Source organism: Rhinolophus ferrumequinum, chromosome 8, assembly GCF_004115265.2.
Source record: "Rhinolophus ferrumequinum isolate MPI-CBG mRhiFer1 chromosome 8, mRhiFer1_v1.p, whole genome shotgun sequence".
In the NCBI taxonomy this organism is placed as follows: domain Eukaryota; kingdom Metazoa; phylum Chordata; class Mammalia; order Chiroptera; family Rhinolophidae; genus Rhinolophus; species Rhinolophus ferrumequinum.
In genome coordinates, this window is record NC_046291.1 from 5,620,020 (window position 1) to 5,638,341 (window position 18,322).

Genomic DNA, 18,322 nt, shown 5'->3' on the forward strand with positions numbered 1-18,322 from the left:
TCATCAGTCTGCCACGAGCATTCCTGGCTAGTAAAGGTGGGTGGGCTGAGTTAGCTCCTACTGGGTCACCACCAATGGCCACGCTCCCATGAATGCCAGTGTCCCAAAATCTCAGGGCTTTCCATAGATGATCCCATTTCATTTACACAACGCCCCTAAGGCAGACATGGTAAACATTCCCATTTCACAGAAACAGGGACCAATAGACGAAAGCGTCAGTATTTGTCGAGTGCTTACTCTGTGCCAGGAACTTGGTTTTAACATCAGTATTTCATTTCATCTTCACTGCCCTGTGAACAGTTACCACCCCATTTCACTTAGGAAGAAACTGAGGTCTAGAGAGGACCCATATCTATAGAGAAGGGACAGAGGTGGTGTTCAAACCCAGGTCTGTCTGATTTCAACTCTCTCCACCTTCATTATCAAGTAAAAAGAAAAAAAAATGCATGCTGGAGGAAAGGTTTTCATTTTTTGTTCTGTTTTGTTGTTTTGACAAGTTAAGCAAGACTAACTGTAGTTCTAACTAATCTTCCCACTTTTCTGGGTGAACATACAGACAAGTGGACATGTATCAAGGCACAACCCATCTCCACGACACATGACACGGGCCAACCCGAGCCACCAGCAGCAGGAGCAAGGTCACACACACACACACACACACACACACACACGCTGTAGTTCAGTTCAGGCAGCAAAACGTCACCCAGCTCCTGTGAGCCTGCGCAGTGACACCCACCTCCCTATGGACTATGGAATGAAACGCACTCTTTGTTTCAACAAATATTTATTGAACACTTAAGTGCAAGCGCTGCTGGGAATATGATGATGAAAGAGATGAGACCCTTGACCTTCAGGGAAATTGCACGCTGGTAGAGGGATACTTTCGCAAAGTAAAAAGTACAGTTAAGAATCTGCTTTAATTACTCAGAAAAAAGTGGGGCTGGGGGTTGGGGACAGATGAAACAAGAAAGACACGACGCTGAGGACTGTTTAGGCTGGGTGATTAATTCAACTCCTCTCCGTACTTTTGTGTACATTAGGAAATTTCCATTACGGAGGGAGACAAGGAGCTTTGCTAACCCAGAAGTGAATGAAACACACCAGCGGGCTGAGTGCAAGGCCTGAAGCTGTACTGCCTGGGCTGAAAGCAGCCACGCCCCTACACCCCAGTTTCCTGATCTGTCTACCCCACTTCAGGGGGTGCTGTACAGAAGGCAAATACCTGAGAAACGCTCATATACAGCAAAATGCTGCACAAATGTAAAGCAGTAGCATAACCATCGTTACCCTCTCCCTGAGCACGCTCCCCACCCACTGTCTGTCCCCTGCCCATTTTCAGACTTTAGGTGGGAATCAAGTCCTGTGTGAAACTGCCTGACTCTGAGCAGCCGTGCGTACTGGCGGTTACTTTCCTTCCATGAGAACACTGAGTCCAGCCACTGCTAACACCTGCCACCAACATCCTGATACAACATCCTTCCAACGTGTTTTCAGTGTGTAAAGAAAAGTAGGCTACAGAACACACAAATTACTTAATAACCTGCTTTTCCAAACGATGTATTGTCACCACCTCTGCTTTTATTTTGTGCTTTGTTTCTCTATAGACTATTCAAATGCTTATGGACTCTGACATAATTACGAACCTATCTAAGAAACTGACAACTTTTCACATATCAAATGGTTGCAGTGTCGGGCAAAAATATATCTTAGTGCTATGAAGACCCTGAACTCCCTGCCTAGATAAGTTCAGATTTATTTTCAACACAGGAGTTAAACGTTAGGACAAAGGAGAACATAGCTAAGATGCTCCATAGAATGTATACATTTATTAGGATACTCCAAAATTTAAATCCTACGTTTTTACAAGTCACGCCCTTTTGTATATCTGACAGTTGGTACTGTTTCAACTGTGTTTTAGGACATTCCAGAGAAGAGACTGAGGGCAGACTCATCTCTCCCTTCTGCTACTAGAGCACAACATCCTAAACCATCATGTCAAGACAGCCACTCTTACCGTCAGGAAGCTTCAACTGAAGGGCAGCATTTGATGCTTTTGTTTTGTGACTATAAATATTATAAAATAACATTCGTTTTAGAAAAATGCAGAAAAGTAGAAATAAAAATAATCTAAACTGCACCACCAAGCGCGATCCCTGATAGCAGCTGGGACACTGCCTCGTCTTCCTCCCCACGCGCAGGGCTTTGCACACAGCTGAAGGAACCCAACGCCTCTTGGCTTCCCAGCCCCTCAAAGTGCTGGCCCATTACTGCCTTCCTCGGTCACTTGCACGACTGCATTAGGCAGGAGCGTAGCACCTGGCTCCCCCACGTCCCAGCTGTGTGGCCTGCTGCCGGCCACCTCCGCCACCTCACGGCAATTGTCACGCCCTGTGCCAGTGAAGTAAGACCACCCAGGCGCCGAGCACAGCACGGGGCCAACACCAACACGTGTCAGCGACTGTCCTTACACTGGAGTGCTTCCCAGTTTGCAACTTTTTATACTTAACAGTGCAGTAAACATCCTGTCAATTATGCTTTTTCATTTAAGATAAATTCCTCAGGACAGGATCCCACGGGTGAAATGATTGGGTCAAGAGCATGCACTTTCTTGGAATTTTTCACACACGTCCAAAGCTATAGTTTCTACAAGCAGCAAAATTCCAGTTCATACACAATACTAGCTAGATATAAAAATACACTTAGGTAATACCTCAATCCTGACACAGCGAGGTTTTTGCCTGTTTGTTTGTTTGTTTGTCTGTTTTTGCCCTCTTAGAAATACATGCAAACTTTCAGCCTCCACAGAGAGAAAGGGGATGAAGAACACTTTCCCAGGCTTCCTTTTCGCTCAGCTTCTGAGTGAAATCTTTATCAAAGATAAACAATCTTTATCAAAGAAATCAAAGACTATCAGTGGGAATGGATTTAATGAGATGAATATTTATTTCAAATTTTTGAAACCATGAAAAGAACTGAATTGAGTCCATACTCTCAAACATGAAATGAATAAGAGTTCTATGGCGGTAAAAATTCTGAAATGCAGATATTTCCTTTTAAACTGTTTAAATGTGTAAATGTCTCATAGAAACTATACACAGGAATGATTCTATTAAGACTCACTTTAATAGAAGTCTTTTTTGGTTTCTACCGAGACCAATTCAAAATGGGCAAGATTACCAACCAATCCTAAAAAGCTCATTGGTTGGTTTTTAGTATTACAAAGTATATAAAGCTTGAGAGGCAGAATCCAGCTTTAAAAAGTGGCCCTTGGCAAATAGTGCTGAGATAACTGGCTACTCACATGCAAAAGAATGAAGCTGGACCTTACCTCACATTATACACAAAAATTAATTCAAAATGGATCAAAGACTAATTGTAAGACCTAAAACCACAAAATTCTTAGAAGAAAACATAGGCATAAATCTTCTTGACCTTGGATTTGGCAATGGTTTTGTAAATATGATACCAAAATCACAAGCAAAGAAAGGAAAAACATGAACCTGACTTTACCAAAATGTAAAACTTTTATGCATCAAAGGACACTATCAAGAGAGTGAAAAGACAACCAACCCACAGGATGGGAAAAATATCTGCAAATCATCTATCTGATAAGGATCTAGTATCCAGGATATACAAAGAACTTTTACAGTTCCACAACAAAAAATAATCCAATTTTTAAATGGACAAAGGACTGAAACAGACATTTCTCCAAAGAAGATATACAAATAGTCAATAAGCTCATGAAAAGATGCTCGACATCATTAGTCACTAAAGAAATACAAATCAATGCCATGAGATACCACTTCATACCTACCAGGATGGCCATAGGAAGGAAAGAAGGAAGGAAGGAAGGAAGGAAGGAAGGAAGGAAGGAAGGAAGGAAGGAAGGAAGGAAGGAAGGAAAGGAAGGAAGGAAGGAAGGAAGGAGAGAGAAAAAGAAAATAACAAGTGTTGGCAAGTGTGGAGAAACTGGAGCCCATACATACATTGCTGCTGGAAATGTAAACTGGTTCAGCCATGGTGGAAAACAGTTTGGAGCTTCCTCAATAAGGTAAACACAGATTGACCCAGCAATTCCACTCCCTGGGCATATGCCCCAAAGAATTGAAAGCAGACGGTCAAACAATAACTTGTTCATAGCAGCTCTATTCACAATAGCCACAGGTAGAAGCAATTCAAATACACATCAGCAGATGACTGAGAAACAAAAGGTCGGCTATCCATACCGGGGAATACTACCCAGCCATAAAGAGGAATGAAGTACTGAGCCCTGCTGCGGCATGGATGGGCCTCGACGACATGCTAAGTGAAAGATGCCAGACACAAAAGGCTATTTATTGTATGAGTCCACTGATATGAAATATCCAGAATAGGCAAACCCATCAATTAGTGGTTGCCAGGTGCTGGGAAGGAAGGAAGAGGGCCTGGGCAGTGAGGGCGGAACGCTGAAGGGAGTCCATGCAGGAGAGGAAAGAAGTTCTGGAACTAAGTAGTGGCTCACCACACTGCACAACATTGTTAGGATATGTAATGCCACTGAACTGTGCATTTTAAGTGGTTAAAATAGTTCAATTTTTTAAAAAAGCAACAGAGTAGCCCTTGTCCACCTTGCCACAAGGACAAAGCACTGTTCCTCCTGGAGCCTGGGGCATCCCTCACCCTCTTGGGGCCAGAGGAGCTGGGCTCAGGAAAACCACCAACGCAGAAGAGCAGAGCCAGTCGGAGTGGGTGGCAGGTGGCCCAAAACCAGCCAGCACCGAGACCAAGGTGGCGCGGAGAACTGCCCAGAGCATTGGCGACAGCCCTGGGCTTGTGGCAGGTCTCACACAGTACATCCAAGCTCACAGCTAACGGCAGTTCAAACCCACAGACTCATTTTTATACACCCCCAAAACGGAAAGCAAAGGCCTGCCAGCCTCATGTGCTGCAATCAATCACAGACCACTGCCAGCCTGGGCACAGGAGGAAGAATGGCAGGGTCACGCGTGGGCCCTGGGCCAGCCACCACAGCCACAGGACACAAACTGTCCCCTCTGCCCACAACCCCACCTCTGGGCTCCATCCAGAGTAAAAGACAGCTTGCGACACAGCAAGCGAGGCTCAAAGACCGAAGAGCCAGCTTGAAGGGGCTCTCCTGGGAAAATGGGGACAATTGAGAACATTTTCCCCATTTTCCCAGGAGAGCCCCTTCAAAAAGAGTGACGGTAACTGATGTAAAACACTGAATAAAAAGTCATGAATCCAGAGTGATACAAAGAGAGAGAGAGAGACTCACACACTCGCCTCCTCTGGGGAGACTATTCTACCAAATCCTTGCTTTGAAAATTGGTAATTAATCGGGAAGAATCCATCCATTACCCTGCCTTTTAAAGAGGAAATGTAGTCCTTCCCCAGGGGGAAGAATTCACAGAAGAATACCAGCAGATAAATGTGGAAGAAACGACAGAAGGGGCGGGGGTCTCCATTTTGCCAACTCTCACTACAACTGATTCAGACAAGTATCATGTATGAATGCAGGAAACCATTTGGTGAAAAGTTGGAGAAAACGATATTTGTATGTGCCCTGGAATCACCTCACAGACTACTTACTTCTAACTGCGAAAGGGAAATCCACATATCCAACGGAAAGATCTAGCGTCTCCACATAAACTAAATGATAACAGCAGAGAGGACAGCCTGACAGGACACAGAGCATCTCAAATCAAGATTTGCCCAAAGCATCCACCTGAATATAACCCAGTCTTCAAACCCTGGCACTCCCAGTTCACAGCAAACACAGAGGATGAAAGAACAATGCAAAAGAAACCAGGAAGAAACCGTCAGACAGAGTTAGAAACAGACATTAAAAGGCAAGTGCCCCTGTCTCTTCAAACAGACAGTGTCACAGTGAGGAGAGGAGAGAGAAGGGTGGGGGTGGGGCACGGAGCTGACCTCGGAGACTAGAAAGACACAACCCAATACAATGCGAGGATTTTGATTGGCTCACGGATCCCAGAAGGGAGGTTTCAAGGACACTATAAACAACATTTTTGGTTCAAGCTGGGGAAATCTAAAAATGATGTGGATATCAGATATTAGAAAATTACAATTAATTTTGTAGGTATAATAATGGCATTATAGGGAAATGTCCTTATTTTTAGAAGTTTAGATGTAATAATGGTATATAGGAAAATGTCACTTTTAGGAGGAGATGCAGGCTGAGCTATTTGGAGGGTACACTGTCGTGATGTCTAGAAATCACCTTCAAGAGATTTAGCAAATTATTTACTTACACTCAATACATATAGATAAGGCGTATCTGGCAACATGTTAATTATTGAGTCTCAGTAGATTTATTAGGTGTACAATGTACTACTGTTTTTTACATTTTTCAGTACAAAAACCTGGGGAAAAAAAGGTTTCCTTGCAAAGATAATGTCACACTGTATGGTGCAACCATTACAAAGGATAATAAAGATATGTTAATCCCATGGAGGAATGCTTATAACATGAAAGTGAAAACTTAGTTTCATTTCAACTAAATTAAACATATCCAGACAAACAGTCCACAAGGAAACACGAAGGTAACGACAGCCCTAACGCTGGCGGACCCGTGGGTGCTGAACTCAGGGTCTTACTCCTTCCCCTTCCCGCCTTCTCCCGCTTCTCCCACTTGCTCTTCTGCCACTGCCTGGAAGCCAAGCACCCCAGAGCCCCACAAGGCCCTCTTCCACTGTCCCCTATTCTCACTCAGGCCCAGGGGAACCGTTCCCACCTTCCGATTGAGGGGCTGGGTGGGATACCCCAGGAAGAGGTGCGATCTGGAATCGCGAGACCTGGGCAGCCTCCTGGCGCACCGGCAAGCCACCTGCCTGCGAGTCCTTCCCTCATCTGTGAAAATGGGGTAGCTGCGCATAACAGGATCCAGAATACCAGGCAGCAGAGCTGTGAGAGCAAAACTCTGAGTGGTCCTCAAGCACAGCTCCTTTTCTCCGAGGCTCCATTACCCAGCCGGTCACGGGAACCGCAAGCCTCCTATTCCAAACCATCGCCGACTTCTCACAATGTCAAATCCAACTAATTCTCTCCAGGACCACAACCCTGGCCCAGGCTACCATCATGTCCTACCGCGTGGGTCAGCCAGCATCCACTCCAGCAGCCACAACACAGCTGGCTGATCTTTACAACCTGGATCCGATTACGTCTCACTCCTTGGGATCTTAAAGCAGCAGGATCCCACTACTGCAGAGCTCCCCACGGCCTCCTACGCAGCTTCCAGCCTCCTGGCACAATCCAGGTCTCCCCAACTTGCTAGCTCTATCTACACCAGCTTTCTTTCAGCCCCTTAGTTTCCCCAAGCTTCATCTGGCCACAGGACCTTTGCATACCTCTCTGACCAGCTACCTCCGCCAAATTCTTTTATTAATTCTCTTAACAAAATTTTTGTCATTATAAAATAGTACATGTAAAGTTAAGTCCACAAAACAAAAATGCACAAGTTGAGAACCCAACTAACCACCACCCAGGTCAAGAAACAACATGGCCAGCACCCCAGAAGCTCCTTCTCTCGTATGCCATCCAATCGCCTCCCGTCCCTGCCCAGCACCCAGAATTCTCTGCTCACCAGTTCCTTGCACAGGAGCTTAAACACACAAGCAGACAAGCCTACACCCCAGGGCGTCCCTTCTATTCTGACCTGGCTATAAATGGAACACACAGAATGTATTATTTTATGAGTGGCTTTTTCAGCCGGACAGCTTTAGTGCTGTGATTAATCCTTCCACCGGCAGGTCACAGTAGCTGGTTTTCATGGATGTATTCTCTTCTAAGAACATACCATAATTCGCCCATTCCACTGGAGGGAGCCATTTGGGTTGCTTCCACTTTGGAGCTATTACAAATAATAACAGTAGTAATACGCTTGCACATGCCTTTTGGAGTACATTTGCTTACATAAACTGTTAGCGAGACAGTTTGCTGAAAGAGTATACATTTCCTCAACTTAGACACTGCCAAAATGTCTCCTAAAGTGGTGTCACCAATTTAATATCCCACCAATGACAGATGGGCCCTTGCTCCACGCCCTTACCAACACCTAGAAGACACGCCAAACGAAAGAGATGCAGAGGGCGAGGTGTGGGGGGCTGGGGACCGAGCATCCATGCCCTCTCCAGGTGTTACCCTGCCGGCACAGTAATGGGCTCACCCACCCAGAAACTCCCAAATCCCCCTGAAAAAAGAGTTTTGATAACCATCGGCAGGCCCCCTCCCTCCTAGGAAATTTGGGTGCAACGCAGAAAGAACGTTCACACCTCTAATCATCTGTTTGGTCCTTTGGGCGACCAGCCCCTAACCTGAGGCTCTCTAGGGCCCCCCCCCATCACCTCATTAGCATAATGTCAGGTGTAGTCCAAAGGGGCCGTTATGAATAACAAAAGACACTCCTAAGTCTGAGGAACGAAGAGCAGATATATTTTTTATTACACCACACAGAAAGACAGATTTTTGTGCACTGTCCTGTATCCACCAACCCCGATGTACTCTATTATTTATTATACCTTATCTGCATACGTGCAGGCCTGAGGAAATAATTCTATCATCTTCCTCATATTCGTTTCCAATCCTTACATCTTTTCTTTCTTTTTCTTGTCTTACTGCAAATGTTGAAGTGGCGATCATGGCATCCATTTCTCGTTCCCATGGCAGGGGGGAGGGGGAGCTATCACCATCTACCATTAATTAAGCACGAGGTTTGCGGGTTTTGTGGCTGGTCTCAGATTGAGGAAGTTTCCTGATTCCAGGGGCAGGCAACACAGTGCAGGAGCGCAGCCCCACCCACACGCTCTGAGCAGCTTTTACACAGCAATGCAGAGTAGTCACGGGATGGGGAACGGCCCACCAGGCCTAACTCTACAGCCTGGCCCTCCACAGAAAAAGCTTGTTGACACCCTCCCTGTTCCAATGTGAATATGAATTTTCTCAAAATGTATTTCTCTGCATCTGTTGAGACAATCACACATTTTGTTTAGGAAGTTTTCAAATTTTGTTGGTCTCATAAAAAGAGATACAGTGTGTTTATTGCTTTTTCTATTTCCTGGAAGAGTTTATGTAAAACTGGTGTTATTTTTTACTTAAATGCTTAGACTTCACTAGTAAAAGTCATCTGGATCTAGATTTTTATCCTTGTTGAAAGCTTTTAAATTATGGATTCAGTATCTTTAATAGTTATAAAACAATTTGCATTTTCTATTTCTGGTATCAGTTTTAAGTTGTTTTTCTAGGAACTTGTCTACTTGGTTTAAATTTTCAATTTTACTTGTGTAAAGTTGTCTGCAATACTTATTATTTTTAATGTCTGTAGGATCTTCAAAGATGTCTCTTTTTCATTCCTAACATTGTTTGCCTTCTCTATTTTTTCTTGTTTATCCTGCAGGGGTTTGTCAATTTTATCCGATTTTTCACATCAGTTTTTGCCTTTGTTGATCCTTTTTAATGAATGTTTCCCCATTTCATTAACTCCTGTTCTTCATTATTCCCTTCATCCCATTTTCTTTGCATTTATTGTGCTGCTATTGACCTAACTCCCTGATATACATGCCTAGACTGTGGATTTTCAGCATGTCTTCTGTCCTCATATAAATGCATTTAAAGCTATAAACTTCCCTCTAAACATGACTTAAGCTGTACCCCATTAGTTATGATATATTTTGCTGTAATTCAACTCAAAGTATGTTCCAGCTTTCTTTGACTCGTAAGTTACTTAGAAAGAGATTTCTAAATTTTCAGATACGTGGATATTTTCATTTTACTGACTTCTAGCTTAACTCCATTGTTGGTAGAGAACAGTCTGTATAATTTCAATTCTTTTAAATTTGTTGAGCATTGCCTTGTAGCCAGCATTCAGAGAATTCTGACGAATGTGGCTTGTTCATTTGGACAGAATTCAATTCTGCAGTTCTATATACGTCCATTAGGTCAAGTTTAATACTTATGTTGTTCAAGTCTACATTTTTACTGATTTTTTTTGTCTGCTTATCATAACAGCACCCGAGACAGGGATGTTAAAATATCCCACTGTGATTATCGATTTGTTTATTTCCATTACAGTTGAATTAATTTTTCCTTTACATATTTTCAAGTTACATTATTAGATACATACAGATTTTAAATTATATCTGAAGTAAACCATTTATCATTCATCAGTATATCTTTATTGCTAACAAATAAATTTTGCCTTCAAAGTCTATTTTGTCTGATAGTAAAATAGTGACACCAACTTTCTTTTGGTTAGTGTACACATAGTATTTTTTCCCATTCTTTTACAGTCACTCTTTTTATATCCTTTCGTTTTAAATATGTCTCTTTTAAATAGCCTTATCAGGTTTTCTTACCTGTCTGACAGTCTCTGTCCTTTAGCTGGAGCATTCAAGTCCACTTACATTTAATGTGGTTACTGATATACTGGGATTTAAGTCTATCAACTTACTGTTTTGATCTACTTGTTCAATGTTCCCTTTTCTCTCCTTTCTTGCCTTCTCTTTTAGAATTTCTTATTATTCCATTTTCCTTGCATTTTAGCTAAGGTATCATATAGTCTTTCACAACTTAGTGGCTGCCACACAGATTACATGTATTTGGGACTTGTTTAACATTAATTGGTTCATTTTTCTTCTTGGTGGAAATGCAAGGACCTTAACTCTTTTACTGCGGTAATTGAGTTCAAGGTTTTTTTCCAAAATGTGTCAAAATGCACAAAAAAATAAAAAGTTGATATTTTGACTATTTTATGCATTGAAGAACATTCTGAGCTGTTTTGTACATAAATGACATTGTTTTTATTTTAAACCTATGTTGTATAGTAATAAATTTACCATTATATTGAATGTTCACAAAAAATACTCAAAACATACTGGGTGACATCAATTAGATTTACGTATAAATTAGAATCTAATGGCATTGATGACATAAAAAAAATTGTTACCAAATATGGAATACAAAACATCTTTTGTATTCTTTTGTATACAAAACATCTTTTGATAGTGCAGGCCACAGGAAAACATCCGAAGCAAGAGTTAAAACAGTTCTATTCCATTTACCTTCCTTCTGACGTACATGCCATTGTTACGTACTTTAATTCTATAGGTATTTTAAACCCAAAAACAATTAAGTTTTACAGTCTATAATCATTTGGTCTTTTCCATGTCGATACCCTTTTTGTTGTTCTCTATTCCTTTCTGCAACTCTAACCTTTCACCTGAAATCATTTTCCTCAGCCAAAAACAAACAAACAAAAAACCCTTAATGTTTCCTTTAGTGTGGATCTGCTCGCAAAAAGATGTCTTTGTTTCTTGGAAAATGTCTTTATTTCAGTTTGATTTCTGAAGGATCTTTTTTTGTGAGTAAAGAATTCCAGGTTAGCAGTTTCCTTCAACACTTAAATTTCAGTTGATTTCTGTCTTCCTTGGTTTCTGTTAAGAACACAGCTGTCAATCTAAGTGTTGCTCTTTTGAGGGTGATCTGTCTCCAGCTGCTTTCAAGTCTCTTCATTTATGGTTTTCAGCAGTTATATTAGGAAGTGACTGAGTGTGGTTTTCTTTGTGCTCATGGGGCCATCGAATCTGTGGATGGCACCTTTTAATAACTGTTGAGAAATTCTCAGACATTATCTTTTCAAATATTGTTTCCGCCCAATTTTTTCTCTTCTTTCTGAGATGACAAACACAAGTTAGAGCTTCTCTCTCACTGGTATCTCTGACTCCTACCCTGTCTAATTTTCCCATTTTTTTCACGTATCCAGGCTTCCTTTTGGATATTCTTTTGAGCTATCTTCCGGGCCACTAAATTATTTCTCAGCTGTGTCTAATCTGCCCTTCCTTTGAGCACTTAGCTTTGATTATTACATTCTTCAGTTGTAAAATTTTCATTTGGTTCCTTTTGAGTTTCTAGTTCTCTGCCAAAATTCTCAGTCTGGTCTTTTATCTCCTTAAACATAGTAAGCACAGTTGTTTTAAAGCCTCTGTCTGATATCTGGAGCCTTCATAGTCTGTTGTTTCTATTGGTATTAACTCATGTGGCCGTGCCTCCCTCCGTGTCTATTTTTCATCATACCCAGAACACTGAATTTCCAACAGGGCTTGTGAAAACAACTGGAGGACTAGATGATGTTAACTCCCTCTACAGAGCATTCAAGTTGCTTCTGTCAGAAACCTGGAGACAGTAGCCTCCCAGGATTAGTTGAATCTAATTTCAGAGACCTGACATGATTTGAAGCAGGGCTGCGACCCTTTGGAAGTCCTACTTCTGGTTCCTCCTCATTCCCTGGAAGTGGCTTTTTGGGATCCCAACCCAAATTAAGGGATTCACCCAAGACTGCTGCCTTCTGGCAGAGCCTGATGCCCTGGCTCCACCCCCACCCTCACCCCCATCAGGGCACTTCGGACAGCCTGGGAGCTCAGCCTCTCAGCTTCCCTTCAGAGTCAACATATGGCCCCATATTCATTTCCTGTGGCTGCCCCATAACCAAGCACCAGAGAGTCGGAGGCCTAAACAACAGAAATGTGTTGTCTCACAGTTCAGGAGGCTGGAAGGCTGACATCAAGGTATCCGCAAAGCCACGCTCCCTCTGAAGGAGCCAGGGGAAGATGCCATCACCTCCTCTAGTGGCCCCACCGGTCCTTGGCTTGTGGCGGCATAACTAACCTCTGCCTGTTTTCACATGGCCTTTTTCTGTGTCTCTCTGTATCCAACGCTTCCTCCCCTTTCTCTTATCAAGACACCAGACATTAGGTTTAGAGTCCACCCTAAATCCAGGATGAGTTCATCTCAAGATCCCTAACTAATGGTATCTGCAAAGACCCTATTTCCCAATAAGGTCACATTCTGAGGTTCCAGGTGACTTGGGGTCGGGAAGTGGGGAGGGGACACTATTCCCACTATACACCCTCCTACTGACCCCCAGGTAAACAGCAGCCCCAGACGCCATGCTCACTCCCACAGCCCACCGTCCTCCCCCACTCCAGCCCCGCGTGCGGCGTCATCTTACTAGCTCTCTCAGATTAGCACAAGGTGCATGGCGGAATGGCTAGTCAGTTACTCGGCCTCCCATTACCGGAAGTCACTTCTTCTTACTCATCTTTCAGACTGAGCCAAACAGTCCCTTTGTCAAGAAGCCCTTCGCAGAACTCCCTGAGTATCGGGTCAAATTCACTTATTATATCCTCCCTAAGTACTCCGGACCTCTCCTGTTTAGCACTCATCACTGTCACCACTGCACATTAAACGTGTGATTATTTTAGTAATGTCTGTCTTGTCTTCAGACCATTAGCTGGGGGGGGGGGAGCGGGGGGGTTTGTTGTTCAGTAAGATGCCCACGTGCCCAGCACACTTCATTTTCACGTCTCCAACATTTGCTGAGTTAAACGGGATCTGTGAAACAAGGAAAATAATGCCTATCCCAAGGTATTCCCACTAGCATTCAATAAATTAACAACTTTTTAAAATGGTGTTCATTCCTAATTGTCTGCCAGATTCATTTTTATTTGCTCTTCTGAATGACAGACATGGAGACTCACCCAGATCAACTTGAGCTGGGGGCGGAGGGGTTCAGGGAGACGACTACTGTTTGAAACACAAAAAATGAACAATCATTAAGACAAATAATCATAAAAGCAACCCTTTATTGAATGCTTACGATATGCCAGGCAATACGCTAAGTGTTGTACATAGATTATCCCATTTAATTCTATGAGTTATCATCATTTCTATTTTACGGATCTGAGAACTATTATTATCATTTCTATTTTGCGGACATAGAAACTGAGGCTCAGGAACACACACCTAACATTTACTGTCAATACTGCCGACCCAAGAACTAATTAATGATTTACCTGTTTACAGATGAGGACACCAAGTCTTAAGAGAAGTTTAGAAACTCGTCTGTGATCACATGTCTTTTAGGCAGGAGAACAGGATGTGAATCAACTTCATTTGACACCAAAGTTTAGGCTATTCAATACGACCACACACTAGCTTTCAACAGCTTTTACACCACTTCACATCCACTAGGAAGGCGGTCATCAAAAAGACAGCCAAGCAGAGGACGTGGAGAAACTGGAACCCTCCTCCACTGCTGGGAAGGATGTAAAATGGTGCAGCCACTTTGGAAAACAGTCTGGCAGGTTCTGAAAGGTTAAGCACAGTTACATGTGACCCAGAAATCCACTCCAGGTATATACTCCAGAGAAACGAAACATGTACATGCGTGTTCACAGCGCCGTTACCCTGAATAGCCCAAAGTGGAGCTAACCCCAATGCCCATGAACGGAGGAATGTAAGCGAAATGTGGTACATCCGTACCGTGGAATATTATTCAGCAATCAGAAGAAAAAAGGACCGGTACATGCTACAACATGGATGAACTTCAACCACATCATGCTAAGCGAAAAAAGCAGACACAAAAGGCACATGCTGTGTGATTCTATGTATAGACAGGAGACAGAACGTAGACAAGCAGTTACTTAATTAAGGTTGAGCGAGTTGGGAGGAAATGGGGAGTGATGCTAATGGTTACGGGGTTCTTCTCGGGGGCAATGAAAATGTTCTAAAACTGATTGTGGTGATGGTTGCACATCTGTGAATAGACTACAGAACCACTGAGCTGTACACTTTAAATGAGTGAACTGTGTGGTATGTGAATTTTATCTTAATAAAGCTGTTATTCTTTTTGTCTTTTACCACTTGAACATTTTACATAAAAATATCAGACATGCATGAAATGCTAAACAACCATCCATCCCACATCTGCACACATCACATTTTCAGTATAGTAAAGGCTTGGGAAAAGTTTTAAAAGAACCTCATAAACTAAGAGATTTACTTGGAGTCTGGTAAGGCTTCTTTTTACACACATGTCACACAGTCTTGTTTCTCAAAGTCTGGCCCACGGAGCAGCAGCAGCAGCTGGGAGCTGATCAGAAATGCAGACTCTCAGGCCCTGCCCCAGACCTACTCAACCAGAATGTGCATTTTAACTAGATCCCCACAGCCTGCGTCTGCACATGCAAACTTGAGAAGCACTGGCATCAGACACTTCCTTTTCTTTTGCCATTAAGACAGCTGGAGCTTGCACTAGACTAATATTTCAAAACCGGACATACATAGAACTCTGGTACTGAGCCAGCTTGTCCTCGGTTCCATTCATTCCTCGCTCTTCTGCTCTGTCCCAAATGGTGGAGGGGCTGATCCACGCAGGGTGGGTTTCCCAAGCAGGAGGGGGGAGGGGGTGAGTTCCAGCAGCAGCTGTGCCCTCCCAGCAGCAGCTGTGCTCCAGCTCCTGCCAGGCGACCCAGGGTGCTTCCAGGCTCTGGGGGGCAGCAGTAGCTCCCGGACTCTGATATGCCACCGCCTCCCTCAGTCCTCCAGCTTTGGGGTGGCAGTGGTTTCCTGTTTGTTGCCTCATCTCAGGGTTGCCTCACTGCCCACTGTGGGCATTCTCAGTTCTTCATCACCTATGCAAGCATGCTCCTAATCAAATTCCCTGTTTTAAATGGGTTTGCCCCTAATCAAACCCCCCGTTTACAGTGGGTTTGGTTTTCCTTTTTGGACCCAGAATGATACCCCACACCACTCTGGATATTTCTCTTATGCACTATATATACCAGGGTTTTCTGAATGGCTTATGTGCTTAACTATTGCACACACAGTAAACCTCACATTTCCTACATTCTTAGGACCTCTAACAACCCAAAAGAAAAATCAGCCTTAAGCTATTTGTACAGCAGATGTGACTGTATTCAGAAACCCAAATCCTCACGGTGTATTTTTATCACTCCTCCTCAACTACAACAGCTGGTATAGCAGCTATTGTTTTGTTTTGTTTTTGGGGGGGAGGGGACCTACGTCCTAAGAACAGAATTCTGGACAAACACTGGCATCTCTGAGACATCCAATCTTACTCACACTTATAAATCACACTCTACCCCAGACTGGGCACACACCATGCTGGAGAACCAATCAACAGGACAGAACAACTCCAATGAGCACCATTGAGGGTTACTTGGAGAGCTTCCTAAAAGCACATCTGACCCTGTCACTCCCCTGCTTTAAACAACCCTCAGCGGCTCTCTCTTGCCCAAGGCCAAAACCCAACTCCTAAACTAGCCGTTCCAAGTCCAGCCCATCTACCTTTTCAGCCTCTTCCTAATTCCTCTCAACTGACACCTCCTGACCTTTAGACACAATATCCAACTCTGTGGAAAGTCCTTCCTTCCACTTAGCCTGGCAAAATCTTCCCCTCAAGATCCCGCCTTAAGGGAGACCTCTTATCTGTGCCTCCCAGGGTAACTGGATTCTCCGACCTCTGAGCTTCCACAGCACTTACTATGCCGTCCAGTCCCCTTGCACATGTATCCATCTCCTCCAGACTGGGAACCCCTAGATGGAGAAATTGCCCTCCATCTTGGGATCCTGACCACGGCTCAGATCCAGACCCATATTTACTGGCTGTGATACCCTGGGCAAGTCACTGAACTTCTCTAGCTCGGTTTCCTAGTATTCCCTAGGGGGATGACGGGGGTAGAGAACACCCAACTCTACATCTAGGGGCTTTATCACCAAATACTAAATGAGTGAACGCATGTAAAGTGCTGTAAAGTTAACCCAAGAAAAGTGCCTGGCACACAGTAAGCACTAAAGAATTGCCATCATTATAATTATTACTGTTACTATACCTGGAACAAAACAGGTGTTCAATACCTATTTGCTGAATAACTGGAGCACTTCACAATAAACCTGCTCGTAACAGGTTAGGACCAAAGGCTACCAGAAGATAATGCAAGAAACGGCTCCCACGGCAAAAGTAACAGCTGAACCTAACTGGCCCCGAAGAAAAGAGCGCACTGCAGCAGACTGAGAAAGTCTGTGCCAGCTGGATCTGCCGGGGCTGCCCACAACAAAGCCAGCCTGCCCTCTGCCACCTGTCCAGCCACCTGCTTGAGGAAGCCCTATTCCAACAGAGAAGGGTCACCTGTAGCAAAAACCATAAGCAGTTTTCAACAGGAACCGCAATGGGAAAACAAAGGGTGCAACTTTCCTCCTGCAGAAAGGAAATGCGTCTTTCTGCAGCTAATATTTGGCGTCTGGAGTTCTCCATGGAGAGTTAGGTGCCAAGCGGGTGCGCAGCCAGGGAAAGACTGGCTCTCCCCGCTTTCCCGAGGAGTGAGGGAGAGACGGTCACAAACGCGCATCCCCTCCCTTTGGGGCACGAAAACACACGCGAGTGAAGGAGTCTCCACACTTGGGTCCAACTGGATTTCTCAGGGGACCGCAGGTGAGTGAGCAGAACACCCAGCGGGAAATGACCTGACCAGTCCTCAGAAATGTGCAGAACCCGGGGCTCGCGGAGCGCTCGCCCGCGGGGTGCAGGCGGCAGCCCCCATTTCTGTGCGCTCGCCTGCCTCTTAGGCCTCCGTTTACTCCGGGTCCTTGCAGCGCGGGGCTCCCTCACAGCCCACCAGGGCGCGTACCCCGGGCCCCGGGCCCCGGCGCACGGCCCCTCCTGCCCGGGGCCCCGCGCGGCGCCCACCTGCACCGCGGGCCCGGGGTCCCCGCCGCCACCGACCCGCCGGGAGGGCGTGCTCAGCCCAGGCGCGGGGTCGGATGCGCGGCCCGTTACCCCGCGGGGCGCGCTCCACCCGGGCAGCTGGACCCTGGGCCGGGCCGGGCCGGGCCTGGGCGGCTGCTCCGGCCGGGCCGCGGGCCTCACGGGGCTGCCGCGGCGTGAGGGGCGCGCGCCCGGGCCGCTGCCTCGGGCTCACCTTCTGGCGGATCTGGCCCGACGTGGACACCTTGCGGATGAGCTTCTGCGGGGAGCCGGGCTCCGCTTCGGGCTCGCTGTCTGACGACTCCTCGGGCGGCGGCGGCGGTGGCGGCTGCGGTGGACCCGGCGGAGGGGCACCCGCCGCCGCCGCCATGCTGCCGGGCCAGCGCGCTCACAGCGGCTAGGGGCGGGGCCCGAGGCAGGGGCTTGAGGGGCGGGGCCTGCTCGGGCGAGAGGCGGGGCCGGACCAGGGCAGCCTGCTCCGCCCCCTCCGCGCCCCCTGCCGACCGCTCCCGGGACCCGCCGCCCCCACAGGTCGTCTCCACAGGCCCGGGTCTTAGCATCTGTCTATTTCGCTAGGACACAATTTGTGTTATTTTGGTTTCTATGTTCACTTTTTAAAATCTTTATCCTTATCCTTCAAGAATGTAAGTGACCTTCAGGAGGCCCGGTACCGTGTCTTTCTTGCCCTACATTGTGTCGTCAGCATCTGAAGCAGCGTTGGGCATTTAGTAGTTGCACGATAAA

The 18,322-nt window shown here is 45.3% G+C and overlaps 1 protein-coding gene across 2 annotated transcripts in view; it reads right to left on the minus strand.

The window, feature by feature from the left end:
- Window positions 1-17,970, minus strand: part of DGKD (diacylglycerol kinase delta) — a 100,180-nt gene extending 82,210 nt beyond the window's left edge. For both annotated transcript variants that reach the window (XM_033111880.1, XM_033111879.1), the window contains exon 1: window positions 17,793-17,970. In XM_033111880.1, the coding sequence (XP_032967771.1) occupies window positions 17,793-17,948 (156 nt within the window). In that variant the 5' untranslated portion in view covers window positions 17,949-17,970. The remainder of the gene's footprint in view (window positions 1-17,792) is intronic.
- Between the last annotated feature and the right edge of the window lie 352 nt (window positions 17,971-18,322).